The sequence below is a fragment of the Armigeres subalbatus genome, unplaced genomic scaffold, assembly GCF_024139115.2.
Source record: "Armigeres subalbatus isolate Guangzhou_Male unplaced genomic scaffold, GZ_Asu_2 Contig1291, whole genome shotgun sequence".
Classification (NCBI taxonomy): Eukaryota; Metazoa; Arthropoda; class Insecta; order Diptera; family Culicidae; genus Armigeres; species Armigeres subalbatus.
Window position 1 is genome coordinate 374241 of NW_026942058.1, and position 21896 is coordinate 396136.

A 21896-nucleotide genomic window follows, 5' to 3' on the forward strand; every position below is an offset into this window, starting at 1 on the left:
CATACGCTCATTTTGATTTTAAAGGCACTGTCAGCCAACCCTGCCTGAATAGAAAATATTATAGAAAAACAATAAATACAACAGTTATTGTACGTTGTACTTGCAAGTATGTCCCCCATATCAGAGACGATGTTATTATATAGAGACACGCGGAGGGAATAAAAGCAATTCTGGCTTCACGGCCAGCAGACAAAAATATCCTGTGCGATTGGCAACATAAAAATTTGTGAGAACTTGAAGTGACTCTCAGTATGAGCAGTTATTTCGTTTGCTCCAATCACCGTTCAGCACCATTGCCATATAATGCAACGACAAATATGATGAAATGCAATAATAAACTTGGTAAAAGAACTCCAAAAACAGCTTAATTTACTTAACTCTTACAACTTTTTCATATTTTCTATAATGTTGATTACAATACTTATCTTGCATTTAGCACCGATTGGTAATGTTTGTTTACTTTGCTCGTTTGGTACCGCGTTTGACGGTTCGTTTGGTACTTTCGGCTTCACTCTGCGCGGGTCTCTATCTATAAACAACGTCTCTGCCCCATATAACACATAATATTGTAGATGAAACAATAGAAATACATTACAGTATCGTTACGAACCTTTTAATTAATTGTAAATGAAGTTTTTGCGCTACACTGACAAAAATCCAATCATATCCATTATGTGTGGCACACATAAATTTTGACTATAGCATTTCCCACATAACGGCTATGTGAATTCGCATAGCATATATGTGGAAACACACATAACCCTTATTAACTAATAACCTTTATGTGGATTCTCCTATAGCGGGTGGTTATTAACGCACACATAAAATTTATTTGTGAATTTCTTTAGATTTTTGCCAATAAAAATGTGTGGATTTTTATTAGTGTAGAATGTACGGGTTGTTAAGTATCGTAACCTGAGTGGAGCGAATAGAATCGATTTGGTTGTCAAAAGGAAGCCAAAATTTTCTAATGTGCCGAAGCCAATCATTAAAGATCGAGATTATGTTCGTTTTAGATTTTATATTGAGAGGTATTGTAATTATTTGGGAAGGATGAGGACCGATGCTTCAGCTTCAGTACGAAACAGTTGGAGAGTGAAAAATAACACCCACTAGTACAGAGAATATTTTACTCTCTTGCCTCACTTATACTGAGTTGCGCATTTCTGTTAGAATGAATGTATAAAAACGAGGTTTATAATATGGTTTTGTATTTACACAACACTCACTCGCATCTGAAACACTGCCAATGAACGAAGGAAGACGAATGTCTGGCGTCAGACATTCTAAATACTCACGCTCCTCTAATGTGAAAGTGTACTATACACATGTGGAAGTGTTGGCTTGATAAATGGATTGCGAGTGATTTGACTATGTGTCCAATTTGGGAATCTCGAGCTCGTTCAGTAGCCGCTAACCAGTCTAGCGTACTGTAGGGTCATGGGTTCGAGTCCCATCGAAGGGAAAGTGGTTACCTCCAATGCATTTTCCAAATCAATATCTTCTTCATAATGTACATATTCACATATGAGTTTTCACAACATTGTATATCAAATGTTGTTCAAAAGACAGTACATTGTTTGTCGTCAAAGACATTAGACATTGTTGTTTAGCTGTGGTTTTTTAATTCAATAATAATGCAATAACACAGAGAAACAGACATATCACTTAGAACAAAATGCAATCAAAATCATCGTCACGAAAACATTGTCGCCCAATGCTAAAACACGGTGTGTGGCCAAGCGGCAACCAGATGGCGGTAGTGTGCAAACGTCAAACACAAGCAAAACCGATGGAGGCACCATCGGTGGCCGATTGACCACCTACAAAACATTAAATCAACCGTTAAAAAGGTGTACGTTGGAACATGTGTTGAGTGAGACGTCTGTTTCTCTGTGGCAATAATTTTCAAATCAATTCTAAACTATGTATTCTGAAAATGGAATCGATGGCATCTTCAGTTGCGGCCACTTTTGCCTGTAGCTATTTGCTATTGAAGGATGAGGACGAATTCCAATACCACACAGCAGAGTATGGGTTCATGACTGGGTCGAGAAACGAGAAACAGATGGGTGCTACGCCAAATGTTGCAAGAGCTACGCAGCAATCACCGTAAATTGTACAAGAACTTCGTCAGAATATCCACCGCCAATTTTGACTACCTTTTAAGTTTAGTTGGTACTCGTAACCAGAAGCAGGACACGAGTAAACACTCACATCCTAAACAGTTTTGGAAATATGTGAAGGAACAGCACAAGGAGTCTGGACTGCCATCGTCAATGACGTTCAATGGAGTAACAGCTGCCACCACCCGTGAAATTTGCCAATTCTTTTCTGAGAAATTTGCAAATGTTTTCTCTAGCGAGAATTTGACCATGAAGCAAATTGAACTAGCAGCAAGACACACCCCGCTTGTGGGTCGAACACTCAGCTTTATCAATATCGATGAAATGGTAATAGTCAGAGCCTCTTCAAAGCTGAAATCGTCCTTCAATCCAGGGCCAGACAGACGGAGGGTCTTTCTCAAAAGACACATTGAAGGATTGATGACTCCTCTGCTGTGCATCTTTCGTACGTCTATTGCAAGCGGCATTTTCCCTTCCTGTTGAAAGTCAGCGAACATGTTTCTGGTCTACAAGAAGGGAAATAAACGAGACGTCGACAATTACCATGGTATCACCTCTTTGAGCGCTATTTCGAAACTATTCGTGGTCATGTGGCCACAGCATGCCCATTGTAAGCAACATATCAGCGATGACCAACACGGCTTTATGTCTGGACGTTCAACAGCTTCAAATCTCCTATGCCTAACTTCCTATATAATGGAAAGTATGGTCAGTCATGCTCAAACTGACGTCAAATAGAATTAAGATTATAATAAGACCAAATATTATTAGGGCACTAGAATGCCTGTTGATGTATAAACCAATCATAAATATAAATGCTGTCCAATGAGCAGCTCGAAGTAGCTCGAAGTTGTTCCCGTCCTGCTCGTTCTTTTTTGTCAACAAACGGGCATGAGCGTGACAGGAACAACTTCGAGCTACACTATAAAAAAAATACACGAGCGGACCGTGTGTTCTACACATGAATTTGCGCATGTTGTCAATACAAATCAATATCACGTGTAAAACAGATGACATGGCTCATTCAAAACTGAGCATTTTTTATAAACAAACCACACGGTATTAACGTGTAAAGCAAATCGAATTCGGTTGCTCGACTTGTCATAGTCGCTTGTTTGATATATGATATCTAAGAATAATTGTGTTGATTTTCATTTGAATTGTGAGTGAATTTCGTGTTTTCTTTCACATTTTAATAATGATAATGATTGCATATCCGTCCGGATTCCGATTTCCGTCATCGGATCGAAATCCATTTCAAGAAACATAGTTTTCCTATAACTTCGACGAATCAACAGTGGAAGTATAGAAAACGTCTCGTTGGTTTTCGAACCTCTGACGGAAATTGATATCCGGACAGATAGAAAAAATCAAGTTGGTAAAAATGTAATATCCACAGTGAGTGGTTGCATTTATTATTTTAAAAGAAGTTGAACCACACCAACTAATACTATTTTATGAGCTGAGGCCGGCGATTTTGGCTTCGAACAGGTAAGTGCTTTTATTTTCCGAAATCTGCAACCGGTAAATAAGGTTTTATTATCCACACAGATCACAAAAATTCAAGTTACCTACATCTAAAAGAGCTGCTGCCGGAGAACATGATCGGTTCGGTGCTTATTCCCGCTAGCAAGAAGCCGCCACGAAGTACATACGTCGGAAAGGATAGTAGGAAGAGGCCAGTATTGACGATGCGTCTTCGCCGTTTTGAGTATAATTCCATCTTATTTGATCCTGCTGCTGCTAAAGCAGGAAGGGAACATGCAATCAATTAGAAAAAGTACCAAATTAGTATGCTCTGATGCGATTCAACATAAACGAGGAGCCACAGCAGGTCAGCCAGATTTTCCAGAGCAAGAAAATTTATTTTAAAATATTAATATATATGTATTAAATTAATGGGATTCAACCGTATAACGAAAGTCGTACTCCGGATAGATTAAATTAAACGAAAACAAATTATTAAAAAGAAGTAAAAAATCTACATTTCCTGTCGTTTAATTACAGTTCCGAAAAATATGGATTAATTTTTTTTAGAGTTCCTTCGTAGATTTATAAATCAAACATTATACAGTATCCCCCCGCTTATCCGGACCTCGCTAGTCCGACGATTCGTTAGTCCGGATCTCGCTAATTCGGAATTTTCCGGATTAAAAAGTATCAACACCCATTTAAACACATTATGCTGTCAGTTTTCAAATTTGTGCTGTGATTTTGTTTTGGTTCATTTGTATGGATCTGACAGTCGGATTAACGAGAGAAACCCCGATAGTCCGGCCATACATTTGTCGGATCAGCGGGGGTATACTGTACTACTTGTTTTTACTTAAGATAGCAGGTGAACTTCACTTTTTTCATTTATTTGGCAGGGTTGCATGTTCCACACATCTTCTGCCCTCCCGGTCCCTCACCAATAAAATATCCCTTCTTTTTATTCATAAATTAATAAGTGCAAATTAATATAAAATCAGTTCACTATTTACCGATAATTGAAATTGAAAAATGTTGCGGCCTTTCGAAACATGCATGAACATGTCCGTTTTATTGAAATAATGACATATGGAGGATCGTCTGAATCGTCTGAATGCATACTCAAATTCGTTTGAAGTAATTCATAACATGTTTTAGATAAACATATGACATCGTGGTGTATCAATTATACAATTTGCTATAAACATAGTCATTTGAACTGAGTTTGTGAAGAACATCTCAGTGATGTGAAATACATCAGACTTGATGGTGTAATTTGGAATGAAATATCAACATTCTGAAACACACGAGTCGAACGTGTATTTGTCATGGTTATTCATGGATGTGCATATCATATGGTAGTGTATCAATAATGAATTTGGATGTATACAATGACATTTGAACTGAGGATGTCAAGAACATCGTAGTGATGTGGATTGCACTAGAATTGATGGTGTAAGCTGATTGAAAATATCCATATTCCGAAAAACATGAATCGAACGTGTATTTTTTTATCAGTGTACTTCGAGCTGCTCATTGGACAGCACTATAATAGCAGCACGCGGGGAAGTTCTCACAAAAAAATAAAATATTTGACACTTCAATTCTTTTTACTATCAGATGCAGAAAACAAAACCAGTGACAACCTTAGACAACCAGACACAGCATTTGATGAAAAAAATCACAGACAACAGACGTTGGAAATTTTGATTTTTTGAAAACACTTGCCACGGGCGCTACTGCGTCCACAAATAAACTACACTCAAATAAAACGAATGATATATTTTAAATGTTTTCGCACTTAGAACATTGACTGAAAGCATAATTTAAGATTTATGTGTGCCTAATAATAACTATGCATAAGGTTTTTGGAATATAATTTTGAGTTAGATGAAATTGAAGTGCATCTAATGCAGCTCATGTGCTGCACATAAAACGCCAGTCAAGGAAAAAAATGAAAACATCAGGAGCGCAACTCTGCTTAAAAAGTTTTTCCCCGTCCAACAAGCTGTTTTTCGCATTTTTCGATTGAAATGTACGGACGTTCCCTTCTCCTCAAAAGCACGGCGCGTGTTCTGTAGTTGTATTCCTGGGTGTGCATCATGCAATCGTAAGCTTTTTTATTCTCACTAGCCGCGAAAACGCTATATTGAAGATTTTTATTTTAGGAACAGAATACGATTTTCCCACTGTCAGCCTAAGAAACCCGTATCCCGAAGAAACCGACAGCAAAGTTTCCCCACCATACGTAAAGGAAGAGAAAAATGCATCCACTCCCTCTTCAAATTAGGACCTTCTTCGTAGCTTCACGCAATAGCAACAGCTGTGTGCAGACGAACAACATGTTCATTGGATCAAACGATCTTTGATGGAACTGCCGCAACAGCAGCGAAAATAAAACTGTACGTCCTACTTTTTCTGATGCGTTTCTTGCTGGGAGCAATGCAGGAGGTGGAGCTAGTACTGGCCTTGGTCAATTAGGCTATGTATCTAGTCCTGCCCGACAAACAGATTTCCAGGATGTTAACGATCTGCAATAGTAAGATCTGCGATCGGCAATAGTAAGCACGTAAGCACTTTTATTATTATAAACGACGCTATTCTGTATTTTTTTTCTTTTATAGGACCAACTATAGTTGTATATAGTATACATCCTGGTGAACTTGGTTTTGATCACCATGCAATTTTCCTTCAATGTATAAGAAACCCGTTTTCCGGAAGTAATCGACATTTCAGTTTTCCCGCCGAACGGGAGGAAATACATACGATGATAATTGAAAGGAAAATAAATTCAATAGAAATAAAAGGAACTCCTTTAATTTTTGTTTATACTTACGTTGAATAGAATTGAAAAATATCGATAATTGCTTTATCATATTTAAAATTAAGTGCAATAGTAATGGATTATTTGCGATGCTTCCTTTTAAAATCTATGTGCATGTCTTATCGTGCTATAAAAGTTCTGCACATATAATTTATCATGATTGAATCAACGAATAATTATTAGAGCCGCACATACTTTACAAAAGCCAAAGTAACTGGTCGAAATATAAGTGCAAAAATTATAGAAGTAATATGCAATTTATTCTGAGTGTAGTAAAGAATAAAGCATGTCTATTCGCCATCTTTATAATACAAAGAGTATGAGAAAATCAATATCTTCAGCAGAAAGATTAACACTGACGTTGAGATTCTTCGCTACCGGAGAAAGCTACATGTCACTACAATATTTTTATTCAGGATTCCACAGACGACAATCTCCAGAATTATTCCAGAGTTTTTCCGGACCATATATGATAGTTATTAAATAGTTTTCTATCACTGGGTTGTAGTCAATCAATTTTTTTTTATTTTTTTCCATATGATAAGCGATGATAAGTTCTTGTTCAACTGTTTGCAAAAATACCTCTGATGCGATTTTGTGTGATGCAGAATTTTTGTCCATCTCCAGAGAATATGCTGCTCTCCCATCAGTGACTCTTTGTATGTCCTATAAAATAAATTAAAGAAAACAATTATTGGCTGTAGCATTAGCAGCTAATTAGTATCATCTCTGCCCTGACTTTTTGATAATAGCAATACGTTTTGCTTAAGGGCAAATAAATGTGAATTATTGGAAATAATTTTATTTTTATTTTATTTTATTTGATTTCATCTGACACAAAATGTCTTAATGCAATAGGGTTGGGGAAAAGCCTATTTGAGATAGCGATGTGCTGTACTGAAAGAGGCATAAAAACCCCATATCTTTTAACAAACATTACAAAAGCTGGTTCGACATATACATAACAGATTAAAACTACAAATACAATATAAAAATAAGAATGGTCTTAGTGTTAAAATAAATGGATCTTTAGATTCATCGTCCAGTACTGATTCCGTTGCGTAACATACGCACCAGCCGTAGTCGGAAGGCGTTGGGCGTGGAGTTTAAGTCGAAGGCACTGTAGTACTCATTGAAGCGTAATGACATGTACCGAACAGGATCGTGCAGTCCATAATTTGCAACACGTGGTGGAAGGTAAAGGATGTTTCTGGTTCGTAGTGGTCGTTCTGGTGCATACATTTGAAGAGCAGCAAGCATTTCAGGAGAATCGATTTCACCTACAAGAATTTTCGCGACAAAAACAGCTTGAGCTATCGATCTTCTACGCTCCAGAGTGTCTAATCCTAGTAGCTGACATCGGTGTTCATAGGGCGGTAGGTTAACAGCGTCGTTCCAAGGAAGATGACGTAGGGCGTAGCGAACAAATTTCTTTTGCACGGCTTCGGCTTCCAGTCTAGATATCCAAACTCTCTGATACGGGGACCAGATAACTGATTCAAATTCGATAATCGATCGAACTAGTGAGCAATACAGTGCTTTCAGGCAAAAGGGTCCTGAAATTCATCGGCGATCTTAAAGATGAATCCCAATTGTCTATTAGCTCTAGTAACAACATCCGAATAATGCGTTTTGAATGTAAGAGCTGAATCTAGCATAATACCAAGATCCCGTGCTGTATCAACACGCTGCAGTGTTAAATCGTTAATTGTGTAATCGAAATGAATTGGGTTTTGCTTTCGGTGGTAACTTATCAAGTTGGATTTTTGGAAACTCAGCGTAAAGAAGTTTCTACTGCACCATTCGCTGAAATCGTTGATGAACTGCTGTAGCTGCAGGCAATCGGCATTGTGTCGGATAACAGCAAATATCTTGACATCGTCGGCATAGAATACCCTGCATCCAGAAAGAAGGACGAATCCAACGTCGTTCAAGAAAATTGAGAACAACAACGGCCCTAAATTGCTACCCTGTGGTACTCCCGAACAGCATGTGAAATGTTCGGATTGTGTCGATCCAATGTTTACACAAAGTTTCCGGTTTTCAGATACGAGCCGAACCAATGTACTAAATCTGGAGAGACGCCTAGCTTTATCAGTTTCGCAAGCAATATATCGTGATCAACTCGATCGAAAGCAGCTTTCATATCTGTATAAACTGTATCCACTTGGGCTCCTAGCTCCATATTACGCAGGCACAACGATACAAATGGAACGAGATTAGTTGAGATCGATCTTTTAGGGTAGAATCCATGCTGATCAGGTGATATATACGATTTACAGGCAGCAAACAGTGCGTCATTCACAATTATTTCGAAAATTTTTGCGCATGCACACAGAGATGTGATCCCTCTGTAGTTCGGCGTCTTGCTTGTCGCCTTTTTTGAACACAGGGAACATGAAAGAAAATTTCCAGCGCTCAGGAAATGTACTTTGACGCAGGGAGAGGTGGAAGAGCTTAGACAGCGGCAAGATTAACTTGGCAGACCATTTCTTCAGAATACACGGTGGGATACCATCAGGGCCTCCAGTGTTGGAATATTTTAGCTTATTGATAGCCAATTCAACCATATCCAGGCTTACAACGAAGCTGTTGAAATTGACTACATCGTTGTATCAATGAGTGCCGCCTCCACTTGAGAAATTGAGGCACTAGTGTCGTTGAAAACTTGCTGGAAGCGATCCGCCAAAAGGTTACATTTGTCAACGACAGATCGAGCGCGTCTGTTTCCCAGATAAATTTCAGCAGGAAGGCCTCCCTCATTCTTTTTTGACTTCACGAATGACCAGAATGACTTAGGATGACGACGGAGTTTTTGCTGCATACGCCTGGTGTAACGTTTGTATAGGTAACGGTTGTAGATACGATAATTATTGCTTGCTAGAACGAAGGATCGCTTGGTGAAAACATTACTGGATTGGCTGTATTTCCGAAGTGATTTAGCTCTTAAACGTTTTAAATAGCGAAGCCGCGCATTGCCCCATGCAGGCTTAGGGGCAGATCGACGAAGAGGAACGCAGTCCGAGATTATTTGACTTAGAGTAAGGGTGAAGAATTCAACCGCATCGTCAATGCTTTCAAACGTATCAGCAAGTCGCCAGTCGATCTGCGTAAGTGCGTGCTTCATAGAAACGAGATCCACCCTATTAAAATCAAACGCCACAGGATCTTCTATGTTTTCGAACTGAATAGGGATGGAAATATCAACCAGTGTTTCCAAAGCCGGGTGATCAGCATCAAGTCCTATTAAAGGCTCAGGAGCTTCGGATACTCTACAGTTAGGAAGTGCAACATCGTTCACCAAAACTAAGTCGAGTAGTCGGGAGTTGCGGTTCAACACCGCATTGATTTGCGCCAGACGATGTAGATCGAAGCCGTCGAACAGAGTACAACATTGTATCGGCATATGGGATCGCAAATAGTCAATCGATGGAAGCTCGTTATTAGCGACATTCCAAACCAGTCCAGCTTGATTATAGTCACCATACAGGAGGGCCAAGTCGTTATTGTTCAATCGGGAAAATACTGCACCGATCGAATTGATGTGATTGTCGATGTATACCGTGTCATGTTTACGATCTGGAGGAAGATACATTGCACCGATACTAATCCTACGATTGGATACTGTAATCCTCACCCAAAGTTGCTCAACTGATGTGCTAATAACAGCGGTGTCCAAGCAACAATCTAGCCGCTTCGATACTGCAATTAAAATGCCACCTCCACGTGTCTTCGTACTATTTAAAGGATTGCGATCATTCCGAAATACATTGAATTGATTACCAAATAGTTGTGCGGAATGTATTCGGTCATCGAGCCAAGTTTCAATGAGAACCAAAACATCGTATTCCCAAACCATAGCAGCCGTGAAGATGTCATCAATTTTGGTTCGTATTCCACGCACATTCTGGTAGTACACCAGGAGACCATTGGAACCAATCAGAGGGGTTTCGATAGACTGCTGGGAATGGCTAACATTTCCAATGCAGCCTTCCATAGCCGAGGCTATCGGGGGTACATTGCAAGGTATCACTCGAACATTTGTTGCCAACGATGCATTGACGCGAACAGGAGTGTTCAGAGGCTCGGATTGAAGTTCCGTAGTGCTGCTACTGTTAGACGAGGAATAACTGCAAACGGGACGAATATCAGGACAGCAAGGTGGGAAACCCCATCACCAAATCCGAGCACAGGAACGGAACGACTTGTATAACAGGAATCAACATCAGGTGAACGCAGCAGCTCGACTGTGACGGATGGCTTAGGGGTTCCCATAAGGCTGTTTAGTATGCGTTCCATTGATGAACTCAGATGAGGACTAGAGTCGATGCAGCTGCTATCGTTCCGAAACGGGCTATCACTAGGACCAGGGCGAGATTCAGGGTTCGAAAGTTTGCTCAATACATTGTACTTGCCTGCGCAGGCCGGATGGAAAGCCCCTTCACCAAATCCGAACACAGGTACGGAACGGCTTAAATGACTCGTGCAATTGTCAGGAAGAGAGGCATTACAAAACTCGACTGTGTCGGACGGCTTAGGGGCTTCCATAAGGCTGTTCGAAGTGCGTTCCGTAGTTGATAGAATTCCATTACGACTGGGGTTGCATGTGAGTCCAACGGCGCTGTTAGATTGTCTCGCTGAATATGCACTGTAAGCAGGATGGGACTCAGAGTTCGAAGGAGTGTTCATTTCATGATACTTGCCTGATCTAGCAAGGTGGGAAGCCCCCTCGCCATATCCGTACACAGGAACGGAACGACTTGGGCAGGAACAGACATCATCATCTAGAGATCGGCCGGGCTCGACTGTGACGAATGGCTCAGGGGCCCCCATAATGCTATTAATTGTGCGTTCCGTTGTCGACGATGGTTGATGTACAGTGTTACTTGTAAATGAGGCGCAGCTGATATTGTATACAGTGGAAATAACGCTGCAATTGGAACGAGCTTCAGAGTTCGAAAATGTGCTTATTACAGAATACTTGCCTGAACAAGCAAGTTGGAAACCTCACCTCACCTCACAAGATTCGAACACAGGAACGGAACGGCTTTGCAGAAAGAGATAGCGAAAATACTCGACTGTGTCGGGTGGCTTGGGGGCTCCCATCATGCTATGTGACGTGCGTTCCGTTGCCAGTATCATAACCGGAGCTCCTACTACTGCGACGGGGTTGCCAATGCATCCAGCGATGGGAGTCCGTTGTCTAGTCGTGGGACTTTGGATGGTCCCCAAAAATCCCGTTCAGATCGCAGATTCTCGAATTCTCGGAAGAAAATCCCCTTCGGCCAGATTGATGGATCTAATGCAGTGTGCTTCAGTTCTTTGTCGATCCCAACTTTAAAAGAGATGAACGCAAATTGTTTGAGATCAGCATCTTTCCGAACAAGCTTTCGGACATCGACTTGGTTATCAATTTGTAGGCAGTTTTTCACGAGTTCCGAAATGTCGTCCTCATTCACGTGGGGAGCAATTCTGGATAAGTAGATCCAGAATTTTTCCGGTTGCTTCGCAACGGTATCCACGGTCAGACTTCCCTTTTCAACCGATCTCGTACCACCAATCAAATTCACATCAGGGCGAGATGTCGGCGTGTTCCTGGGAGCAGTTTCACGGAGTCGCTTAATGCTAGGCCACGGTCGGATGCGACTTAATCCGGACGAGTCAATCTTCTTATTGTTATCGACAAGTGACTTGGTCAGTGCTTTGGTTTCCAGAACGTCATTTTTCAATTTAGCTAAAGATTTATTGATCGATTCCGAAAGTGCAGTTACAACATCAACTGTTGTTTGTACAGGGTTATTCTTGAAGGATTCAAGTTTAACGATGCAGTTGTCACAAAACCATAATAAATTTTGTTGATCATTGATGAAATCCATATTAGGCCTCTTTAATCCAATGCATTTCAAATGCACCGACTGGTTGCAAAAACCACTACATTGTAGGAATTCGATCGTCTTCACCGGCTTAGAGCACTGGTAGCAGTTTGAATCCATGGTGTCAGTAATCGTCCACAGATGTGTGCGCAGCGCAAGTAGAGCTTTGCTGAATACGTTTAGCTAGTCGAATACAGATGTCACTGATGTACAAGCAATCGATGATGACGTAGAGTGGATAGAGAGAAACCGACAAAGAATCCAATAATGCAGCCTCACAAAAGGATCAATTTGCAATCAATTAAAATTCGCACAGTACACGAATAAAACAACACGCAGGTATTCACAGCGATAGAACGAAACGTTTTCACATCAATAAAATACACAGAACAATTTATGAGGTATATCGCCAGGAAAAATACGTATACAAAACAAGAGCCACAAATTAATACGATTTTCACCAAGCAGAGTTGCCAGAAAGAATGTAATCTGTCTTCCTTATGTGCTATTTTGACCTCTCTAATGTGTTTTCTTTTACATTTTTTTTTCTAATAATGTGTGAGAAAGGCACCATTATCGCTATAAGTGGATTAATCTAGGTTTTTGGGGGAATAAAAGTTTTTGACGGCAAATGTTGATTGAAGGAGCAATGCGAATGGTTGTGGGTAAAAGTGTGAGTGAAACGTGCGTGTACGTACACGATCGCTGAAAGCCTAATGGCGGTTGGCCCGAACAATTGTCACTAATACACTAAAAAAGAAAACACATAATTTTTGTGTTGGAAAAAACTATCTGAATCATTTATGATATGATACGTTTATATTAAAATTATATCAGGTAATCCTTATTACAGCATGTATAATCTGCAAATCATTGTATATGATTGGATCGTTAATTTTGGTAACCGTATGAATGTACATGTATTATACAGTTTATGATGATTATAGGTGTAATAGAAAACTAATAATATCAACTATTCGGCGTACAATTTATTTCTATTCGGGTGTGTCGAACTGTGCCGATTTTATTTGCACGAAGTGCCCAAAGTTCGACTCTGTCATCTCGATCAAAATGACGCAAACCGTTAACGATTATTCTCTTTTGTTTTGTTCTGGTCGTTCGCAGCTCAACTGTCCAAGCGGTCGAAGCAATCCGATCTATTTTTGATTTTTAGCTTTTAGGTTATGTGATTTGCTCCTGTAAAAAAAACTGCGTCCCTTCGTCCGAGCGCAAAACGATTAGAAGACTATTTTGAACAGTAATCGAGCCACGGGTGGCCAGAATGTCCGACTCCGAAATGAAGGGAATGGAAGACTCCAACGTAAGTAAATATTATAATAAAAGTTACAACATGGATTTTAATCGAATGATCTACATGGAAGGACGAATCCATGGAGGAAGTTGAAGATGATCGTCGGAAGGAGAATGCGGGATCTGAAGAGGAAAGCTCCGGTAGCGATATGGACGATGATGACGACGACGCAGCGGAAGAAGCTCGACAGATGAAACAGTATCTGGAACTGTTGGGAAAGATCCAGGAAGATAAGTACAACTATGACACCTACGTTCAACTGCTGGATATTGCTCAGTAAGTGTTTTTGTTTTAGTATTTTCGGTCGTGTTATAAAAATCTTTTTTTTTAGTGAAATGACCGACCTGGACAAAATTCGTCAAAGCGCGGAGATATTCGCAGAAGTGTATCCACTCTCGCCGGAAATATGGATACGCTGGTTGAAAATAGAAGCATCGATGGCGTCATCATCGGAGCAAATCAAAAAGGTGGATACCCTTTTCCGACGAGCCCTGGACGATTATTTTTCGGTGGATGTGGCTGTGGAATATGCGAATCTGGCAGCTAAGGCGGATAAAGATACATCGGAAGCGATTTGGGATGTGCTCATTCCGACCTACGGATTGCACGTGATCAAGGGAAGGACCATCTTCGAAGCGTATCGAGAAGACTATTTGGAAAAGAATGAAGACTCGCCGGAGCGTTTGAATCAATTGGCCCGCATTTATGAGCAAGAACTAAAGATTCCTCTGAAAAATATGGAAGATTCTTACATTGAGTACAAATTGCTTTGCGAGAAGTATAAGGATGTCCTCAAGGACTTGAATCCGGAGAAATTTGAGCGGCGCTATAAGCAGGCAAAAGAGCTTTTGCAAAGGATGCTTCCGTTTGAAGATAAACTGACCCAATTGGAGCCGCATTGTCATCAAGAGCGGGCGGATCTTTTTCGGGAATACATCCGGGAATGTCGCTCTCAACTTGGGGATGATGAAACGCAGGTTCTGTATGAACGCATGGTGACGGAATGCTGCCTGGATCCAACTGTTTGGTGTGACTATTTGAAGTACCTAAATAAGTACCCGCCAGACGATGATGAGGATTCGGCTTCGCCAGTCTTCAGCCAGACTGCGGAGAAATTGGTCAACAGGGCGTTGAGAAATTGTCCTTGGAGTGCGGAGCTATATGTGGAAAAATTGAGGGTATTTGAGCGAGAGAAACGTGACAAAGCTGATGTGCTTAAGATCATGGAAGAAGTCGCAACGGTGGAGTTTCAGGCTCCGGAACCGGCTGTGAAAGTTTGGTTGGAATACTTGACCTATTTGAGAAGGCACGCTAATTTTGAGGACGAGAAGGAACGGGATATATTGAGGTCAAACTTTGAACTGGCATGGAATCAATTGGGAAGAACTTGGGGTGAGTTAGCAGATCCTGACTGCAAAATTCTGCAGTTTTGGGGAAGGCTGGAATATGGCTCGCTGGGCGACCCATTGAAGGGACGAGAATTGTGGCAGAATGTGATGGACAGTTCGGATAATTGTACGCGAGTGGGTCTTTGGATCGAATATGCTGAGTTGGAATCCCGACGAGGCACGGACTCGATACGAAAAGTTTATCGAAAAGCCATTGGAGCAGTTGGATTGAATGATCCGGAAACATTGGCCGCCGCTTGGATGCGATTCGAAAGATGCAACGGCTCTCTCGAACAATTAGCCAGCTGTCAAGAACTGTGCATGGCCACCATACAAGCCTATTACAAAACACTCAGTCATCAGCGATTGCCTAAAGGACGTCGATCGGATCAGAGAAAAGATTCCGATCCCAATGACTCGCCGAAGAAAAAGAACCTCAAGCGATTGTTCGACGAACAGGCACCAACAGACAAAGCAACATTCAAGAAACCGAACATTCCGGTAGGACCAGCGGTCCCGAAAAAAACTGAATCAACTCTTGAAGAAACGGCCAAGCGTATTCGTTTGGATGAACCTAAATCAGCCGACACAACCAACGACGGCAAGCGTCTTTTCTTCAGTAATCTGAGCTTTGATGCCACAGAAGAACAGATCAAAGATACTTTCCCGGAGCTCCAGTTTAAATCAATCGAATTGGTCCATGGTTCCAGTGGAAAGAGTCGAGGCTTTGGCTACGCAGAATTCGAAAGTGAACAAGATGTCAAAAAGGCTTTAAGCTTTGACCGAAGACCTCTTGATGGGCGTCCTGTATTTATCTCGTCTCTGGCCCGAGACAAATCAAGCCGACAGAACAAGTTTAAATATTCTGAAAAGTTTGAACCAAACAAACTTTTTGTAAAGGGACTACCCTTCGAGGCGACAAACGATGATGTTCGCAAACTGTTCGAACCCTACGGCACGCTGAAAGATGTTCGGATTGTTTATTACCGAAGTGGTAAGAGCAAGGGATTAGCCTACGTTGAGTACGAATCGGAGGCAGCGGCCAAAAAGGCTGTTGTTCACCTTGACCAGCACGTCATGAACGGGTTCACTATAACGGTGGCTCTTTCTGCTCCTCCGCCGAGGGGTAATCCTACGGCAACGACGGAAGTGGAACATCCTGGTAGCTTGGGTGCTGGTAAACGCCATGTCGTTAAAGGGTAAGTGAAACCACAAATCGATAAGTTTATCTGCCTATTTTGATATTCAACAGCATTGAGGAAGGTGCATTTCTAGACCAACTTTTGAAAAGGGCGGAACAGCCAAAATTTAATCCTTCTGATTCTTTGTCCAAATATCTAGCTATATGTGTAGACGAAGAATCAGGAGGAATAATTTTTGGCTGTTACGCCCTTTTCAAATGTTGGTCTAGATTTGTTATACCGTAGAACCATCCGAGTCCCGGAAGGTTAACTGTGAAGTTTGATGCTAGTACAAATTTTATTATGCGATTTTAATACCAGATTTCCATAGCAGAAAATTTTCCATGCCGAATCCAGTCATATTCAGCATGGTCGGCTTTGTTTTGCTACGGAAGATCCCATTTTTTTATTCTGATAGAAAAAAAATCACAAACTTGATCTCACATTTTAAAAATAAAAATATGTACTCTTGAAGATTGTTTTTCTCACCCATCATTCAGTAGATTTTCCACATAATAGTACGTAATATGGTCAAGGTTCTGCCAAACCGCACCAAGCGGCTTTTTAACTGGCGTGATATTTTGTTTGTAAAAGAAAATCAATATCAATTCGTGCATACTCTAGTTGTTGATTATCCTCATATATGAGGTTGAGGAATATTCTATACGATTTGTGATCAATTAAATCTGCTAAACGAAAGGCAGAAAAAAGACTAATTCGGCACCAACATTTCAAAAGGGTAAAACTGCTTTTGTAAACACGTCGCTGAGACGATCCCCACCGATGTGTATCCAAATGAGTGTCTAGTATAGGAACGAAAAGCGTTCATATTTTATTTATGCACTTGTTCTCGCACCGGTTGTTTCTATCAAGGTTGTTGAAGTGCAATCATACTTCGCACCGGTGGTGAATATCCGGTTGCTAGTGAGGCAAACACGGAAATAAATAAAATCAGGAAAAAATATTATTTATTTTCAAATCTTTCAGAACGCGCTCCAACTTTTGTAATATAAATATGTGCGTAATGCATTTTGTGATTATCAGATTAGCTAGACACACATCTGCTAGGTGGCGCTAGATTATATGCAATAATTTAGTGAGGTGGATATCTCGAGATCTATAAGACTTAGAAAGATTTTGTCCTCTACAAAGTTGTTCGGGTAGCCATAACATATATGATGGAGACTAGTTTAGTTTGAAATTCATACCCATAGCGGCGCTAGTGTATGAGAAATAACCTGTTAGGTTAAATATTTCTAAATCCGTTAGAGTTGGAAAGTGGCCATCTTTTACAAAGTTATCTGAATTATCTGTTAGGTTGGTTAGTAAACCAGAAGTTTTGTTTGGAACCGCAATACTCGTTGGCGCTCGAGTTGAGTCGAATCGAGTCAAGTACGAGACACTGAAGATGGCCTTACTGTAGAAGTAGAAATAAGTATCTGTCAAAGGTACAACCAAGGGGTGGAATTAAATGGAATTGTACGAACTCGTCTTATGGCAAGTAACTTTGTAGAATACGGCAATATTCTGAAAATTCCAGATTTCGAGATATTTAACCTATCAGTTTATTTATTATGCACTAGCGCCGCTAAGCGATTGTGTTTAAAACTAAACTTGCTTGCATCATGACGATTTTCACCACCCGAACAACTTTGTGGAATACGGCAATGTTCTAAAAATTTCAGTTTTCGAAATATTAAACCTAGCAGGTTATTTCTTATACACTAGCGCCACCAAGCAGTTATATCTCAATCTAAACCTGCGTTCGTCATAATGGTTTTGACCACCCGAACAACTTTGTAGAAGGCGGCAATATTCTAAAAATTATATATTTTGAGATACCTGACCTATCAGTTTATTTCCAATACACTAGCGCCGCCAAGCGGTTGTATTATTAACTAAACTTGCTTTCGTCATGATGGTTTTAATCATCCGAACAATTTTGTAGAAGACGGCAATATTCTTAAGATTTCAACTATCGAAATATCTGACCTTTTAGGTTATTTTCAATTCATTAGCGCCGCCAAGCGGTTGTATTTCAAATTAAACTTGTTTTCGTCATGGTGGTTTTGACCACCCGAACAACTTTGTAGAAGACGCCAATATTCTAAAAATTCCAGATTTCGAGATTCTAACCTATCAGGTTATTTCATATGCACTAGCGCCGCCAATCAGTTGAAATCCAAACTAAACTGACCTCCATCACAATGGTTTTGATGATGAGTACCCGAACAATTTTTCAGCAGACGGCAGATTTTTTATTTATGGGTTACTTTATATTTCCGTGTGATGGTTTGGCAACGGTTGGAGCGGGTCGCCAAATTTGCCAACTCGCTATTCACCGAAGGTTGCGTTTACATTTCCCACACCCGTTTACCAACGACCGGTACGAGTTCGCGTCATGATAGAGGTTGCTATTTTGGCTTTATTTACGCACTGGTGGGGATCGTCTGATGGGCTAATTTGAGCCAACCCACGCAAGCAGGGTTGTAAATATTCGGCAGCACTGGATGAGGGTGATGTTTTTTTATTTCATTTTTTTTATTTTCTTCCTGCTTTGAAATCAACCTCACATTCCCGGAGAGGCAGAAAAGTAAACAACAGAACTCACATCACCCACTGCGCCGCGAAGATGAAATTTACCACAGCAAAATGTACACATTCACCCAGCAAATTGAAAAAATTCACCACGCGTTTAAATGGGCCACTCACAGTCATACGGTAAGGCGCGAATTGAGCAGCCGGTCAGAGCGACTTGTGAGTGGCTGAATACGAAATTGAATAGTCGGTGTTGGAAATGATTTTTCGGCTGCACCCAGTCGCACTCGCCACGGCGGCGATGAAGGCGACTGCAGATTATACTGAGATCCATGTTTTTCACTGCATTGACTGTGAAATATTTCTACCCTGCACGCAATACAGCGCCATTCAATGAAAGAAAAAGATTCGCTGCTTCCATCAGTAGTATTGGATTTCGTGTGTGCGCTCAAATTAGCCCACCTGCGACGTGAAAAGTTTTTGTTTACAAAAGCAGTTGTGCCCTTTTGAAATGTTGGTGCCATTTATGAGAATTCTGGCCTATATTGTCATGAATATAAGTTTAGATTTCTATTCAATTCTAAAAAATTGTGTCTATAGGTAGAACAAAATGTCAACATACAAACAAGCTATAATATTTTTCTATCCTATTTTTATTCCAGTGACGCCAAATTGAAACTATCGTCAATGATTCCCACAGCACTGCTTAGGAAAAACCCCCCGGGTGGACAATCTGCAAGTGGTGCTGCTCCAGTCGCCACAACCAACAAACCCAAATCCAACGAGGACTTCCGAAAGTTGCTCCTCAAAAAATAACAGGCTAGATCTTGTTTTTAAATGTTCATTGTTTTTCCACAAATGTTTATTATGTTCCTAAGTTTGCGTAACCGTGTTACCGTCATCTGGACGTTTCTTTTCTGCTCTACCGAAAGCACTAACCCGGGTACAACCCTTACACACTACACTATCAACAATAAAGTGTATATTTTGTGAAAATGTTCTAATTCTACAATAAAGAATACAACATTATGCTCACCATTATTTGATTTTGATGCTTCTCTTGATGAACGCCTTGATGCCAGTGGCCTCACCGGCATACCGCGACGTTTCCGTTCGAACAGATCGAACCGCTCCTTTCCTTCGCACCAATGCCTTCTGGAATTTTCGACGGTTCTTGACCCGAATGTTTCGCTGATCTTTCTTCTTCCGCACGGTAAGACCCTTGTTTTTGGCCATTTGGTAAGTGATCTTGCGTTTGCTATCCCCTTCCATGGCATCCTCTTCTTCAGCCAACTCTTTGTTATCCTCTTGATCCTCTTCCGAATCACTAACATCCAATCGCATCTTCTTTGCCGATGGTACATCCTCTGTTTCTGAAGATGATTCCTCCAATTCATGCTCTTGGTCCGACTGATCTTCCAATTCTTCACCGAGCTCCAAATCTTCTACCATCGCTAACTTCTTTTTTGGTTTCTCCGTCACTGGCACCGGAACATCGTCTTCAAACACCAATTCATCGTCATCAGCGATGTGCCCTAAAAGCTTTTCCACCTGTGACTTGATCGATTTCTCATATTTCTGCTCTAACTCCAGCAAAAGTTGCTTCATCTGAACCAACCGTTTGACTACCGGATGATTTTTGACTTTGATTTTCTTCGACTTCAGTAAAAGATAGAAACTAATATTATTGCAATAACTCAATCCCAGCTTATACCGTGTGCTAAGCAGCTCCACAAACGGATGATCCTTGACATCCCTCTCTACCAGGTATTTCAAAACAGGTTCCAACACATCGTGACACTCTTCCAAATTCCGCTCGAAATCCTCCACCAACCCATCAAACTCCGGTGCTTCCTTCCGGAACAGCTCCCTCTTCTGTCGATCGCTCAGATCCGACAAATCGGCCTTCAGCTTGATCTCCGTCTTTTCCTTTTTTTTCTTTGTCTTTTTCTCCCCACTCGATTCCTGCTCCGGAACGAACATATCCAGCGAAAAGTCCGCATCATTCAGCTCTTTGGCCAACCGTTGCTGAATTTCCTTCGCCTCGATCTCCTCCAGCCGGGCCCGTTCCTCCTCCTGGGCCGTCAAACTGTCATAATCCTGATCGACGTAATCCGCCCCGTAGAAGTCCCTTGCCTTGGAACCCCACGCCTTCCGATCTGGCAAATCATCATCGTCCTCCTTGTCCTCAATATCGCTGTCGTGTTCAAACTTCCGGATATCATCGAACTCACCATCGTCGTCGTCATCGTAATTGTCGTCCTCATCGAATCCGAGGACTGCCTCGTCGTCGTCATCGGTCGCGCGACTGGTCCTGTCGGTGCGGAGGTTTTTGAGCAACTTTTTTTCTTGCTCGTCATACTCATTTTCCGACTCGGACATATCGTATCGATCACCCACGTCGTATATACTGATCTTATCCGGCATTTTTTTATGAGAGAGATATGCGGAACCGCACTGCAAAATATGAACAAAATATCACAGCGATCACGAATTCACAAAATCAACTGAACAGTTTTGAACTTTTTGAGCTATCACACGCACGTGCTTAGTGCTTTGTTTTCATCATTGTTTATTTTTTTTTCTTGCTGTACTAGCGTTACCCATCGTTACCTAAAATCCGTTACGTAAGTTACACTGCATCACTCGGGTCGCCTTCATCAACACTGTTAGATGACTTTACCCATTAATGGGTACTGTGTTATTGTTGATATTATTCCCACCGTGAAAAATTCACCCATTTTCTGCCACTACCCATTTTAATGAGTAGTGGCGCTTTTTGAAGAAAATGGGTGAATTTTTCACGGTGGGAATAATATCAACAATAACACAGTACCCATTAATGGGTAAAGTCATCTAACCGTGAAGGGTCGGATCTGTTCAAATAATATTTACATATTTATGAACTTGTCTCAACCTGGGTGGTGCGGATAGAATCGATTTGGTTGTCAAACTGAAGCCAAAATTTTCTATTGTGCCGGAGCCAAACATTGAATATTGTGGTTATGTTCGTTTCTGATGTAATATTGAGAAGTATTGTTATTATTTTGGGAAAAAATAAAAATAAACTTTGTTTGAGTTTTATATTCTTTGTAACAAATATTCTCACATTATATTTCGAGTGGAAAATTAGTGGGAATGCAACTGAAAACCACTCGTTACGAAATTTCACGAGATTTAGCAG

General features: G+C 40.8%; 2 protein-coding genes and 1 long non-coding RNA gene across 6 annotated transcripts; 2 read left to right on the plus strand and 1 right to left on the minus strand.

Moving 5' to 3' along the window:
• Positions 1 to 23: 23 nt before the first annotated feature.
• LOC134202571 (something about silencing protein 10-like) lies at positions 24 to 21276 on the minus strand. Of its 4 annotated transcripts, none has more exons than XM_062677581.1 (2): positions 19749 to 21276; positions 24 to 40 (listed from the first exon to the last, which is right to left on the minus strand). In XM_062677581.1, exon 1 carries the CDS (start codon positions 21137 to 21139, stop codon positions 19751 to 19753), a length of 1389 nt encoding a protein of 462 aa, XP_062533565.1. In that variant the 5' UTR covers positions 21140 to 21276; the 3' UTR covers positions 24 to 40; positions 19749 to 19750. The 4 variants fall into 4 exon arrangements, with proteins under 4 accessions (XP_062533565.1, XP_062533564.1, XP_062533563.1 ...); XM_062677580.1 differs by lacking the exon at positions 24 to 40 and adding an exon at positions 3850 to 3866; XM_062677579.1 differs by lacking the exon at positions 24 to 40 and adding an exon at positions 7003 to 7086.
• LOC134202574 (uncharacterized) lies at positions 5255 to 6406 on the plus strand. The gene is made up of 3 exons (XR_009977268.1): positions 5255 to 5706; positions 5765 to 6165; positions 6221 to 6406. It is a non-coding gene; the product is annotated as an uncharacterized LOC134202574 (long non-coding RNA).
• Positions 13434 to 19753, plus strand: LOC134202570 (squamous cell carcinoma antigen recognized by T-cells 3-like). The gene is made up of 4 exons (XM_062677578.1): positions 13434 to 13614; positions 13676 to 13881; positions 13937 to 16192; positions 19375 to 19753. Exons 1-4 carry the CDS (start codon positions 13576 to 13578, stop codon positions 19526 to 19528), a joined length of 2655 nt encoding a protein of 884 aa, XP_062533562.1. The 5' UTR covers positions 13434 to 13575; the 3' UTR covers positions 19529 to 19753.
• Positions 21277 to 21896: the final 620 nt, after the last annotated feature.

Bases quoted from the DNA above. Each gene is read 5' to 3' on its own strand.
- LOC134202571 (XM_062677581.1), bottom strand. From the start codon at position 21,139: ATGCCGGATAAGATCAGTATATACGACGTGGGTGATCGATACGATATG.
- LOC134202570 (XM_062677578.1), top strand. From the start codon at position 13,576: ATGTCCGACTCCGAAATGAAGGGAATGGAAGACTCCAAC. The intron at 13,615-13,675 runs GTAAGTAAATAT...TCTACATGGAAG, and splicing joins AGGGAATGGAAGACTCCAAC to GACGAATCCATGGAGGAAGT. The intron at 16,193-19,374 runs GTAAGTGAAACC...TTTTTATTCCAG, and splicing joins AAACGCCATGTCGTTAAAGG to TGACGCCAAATTGAAACTAT.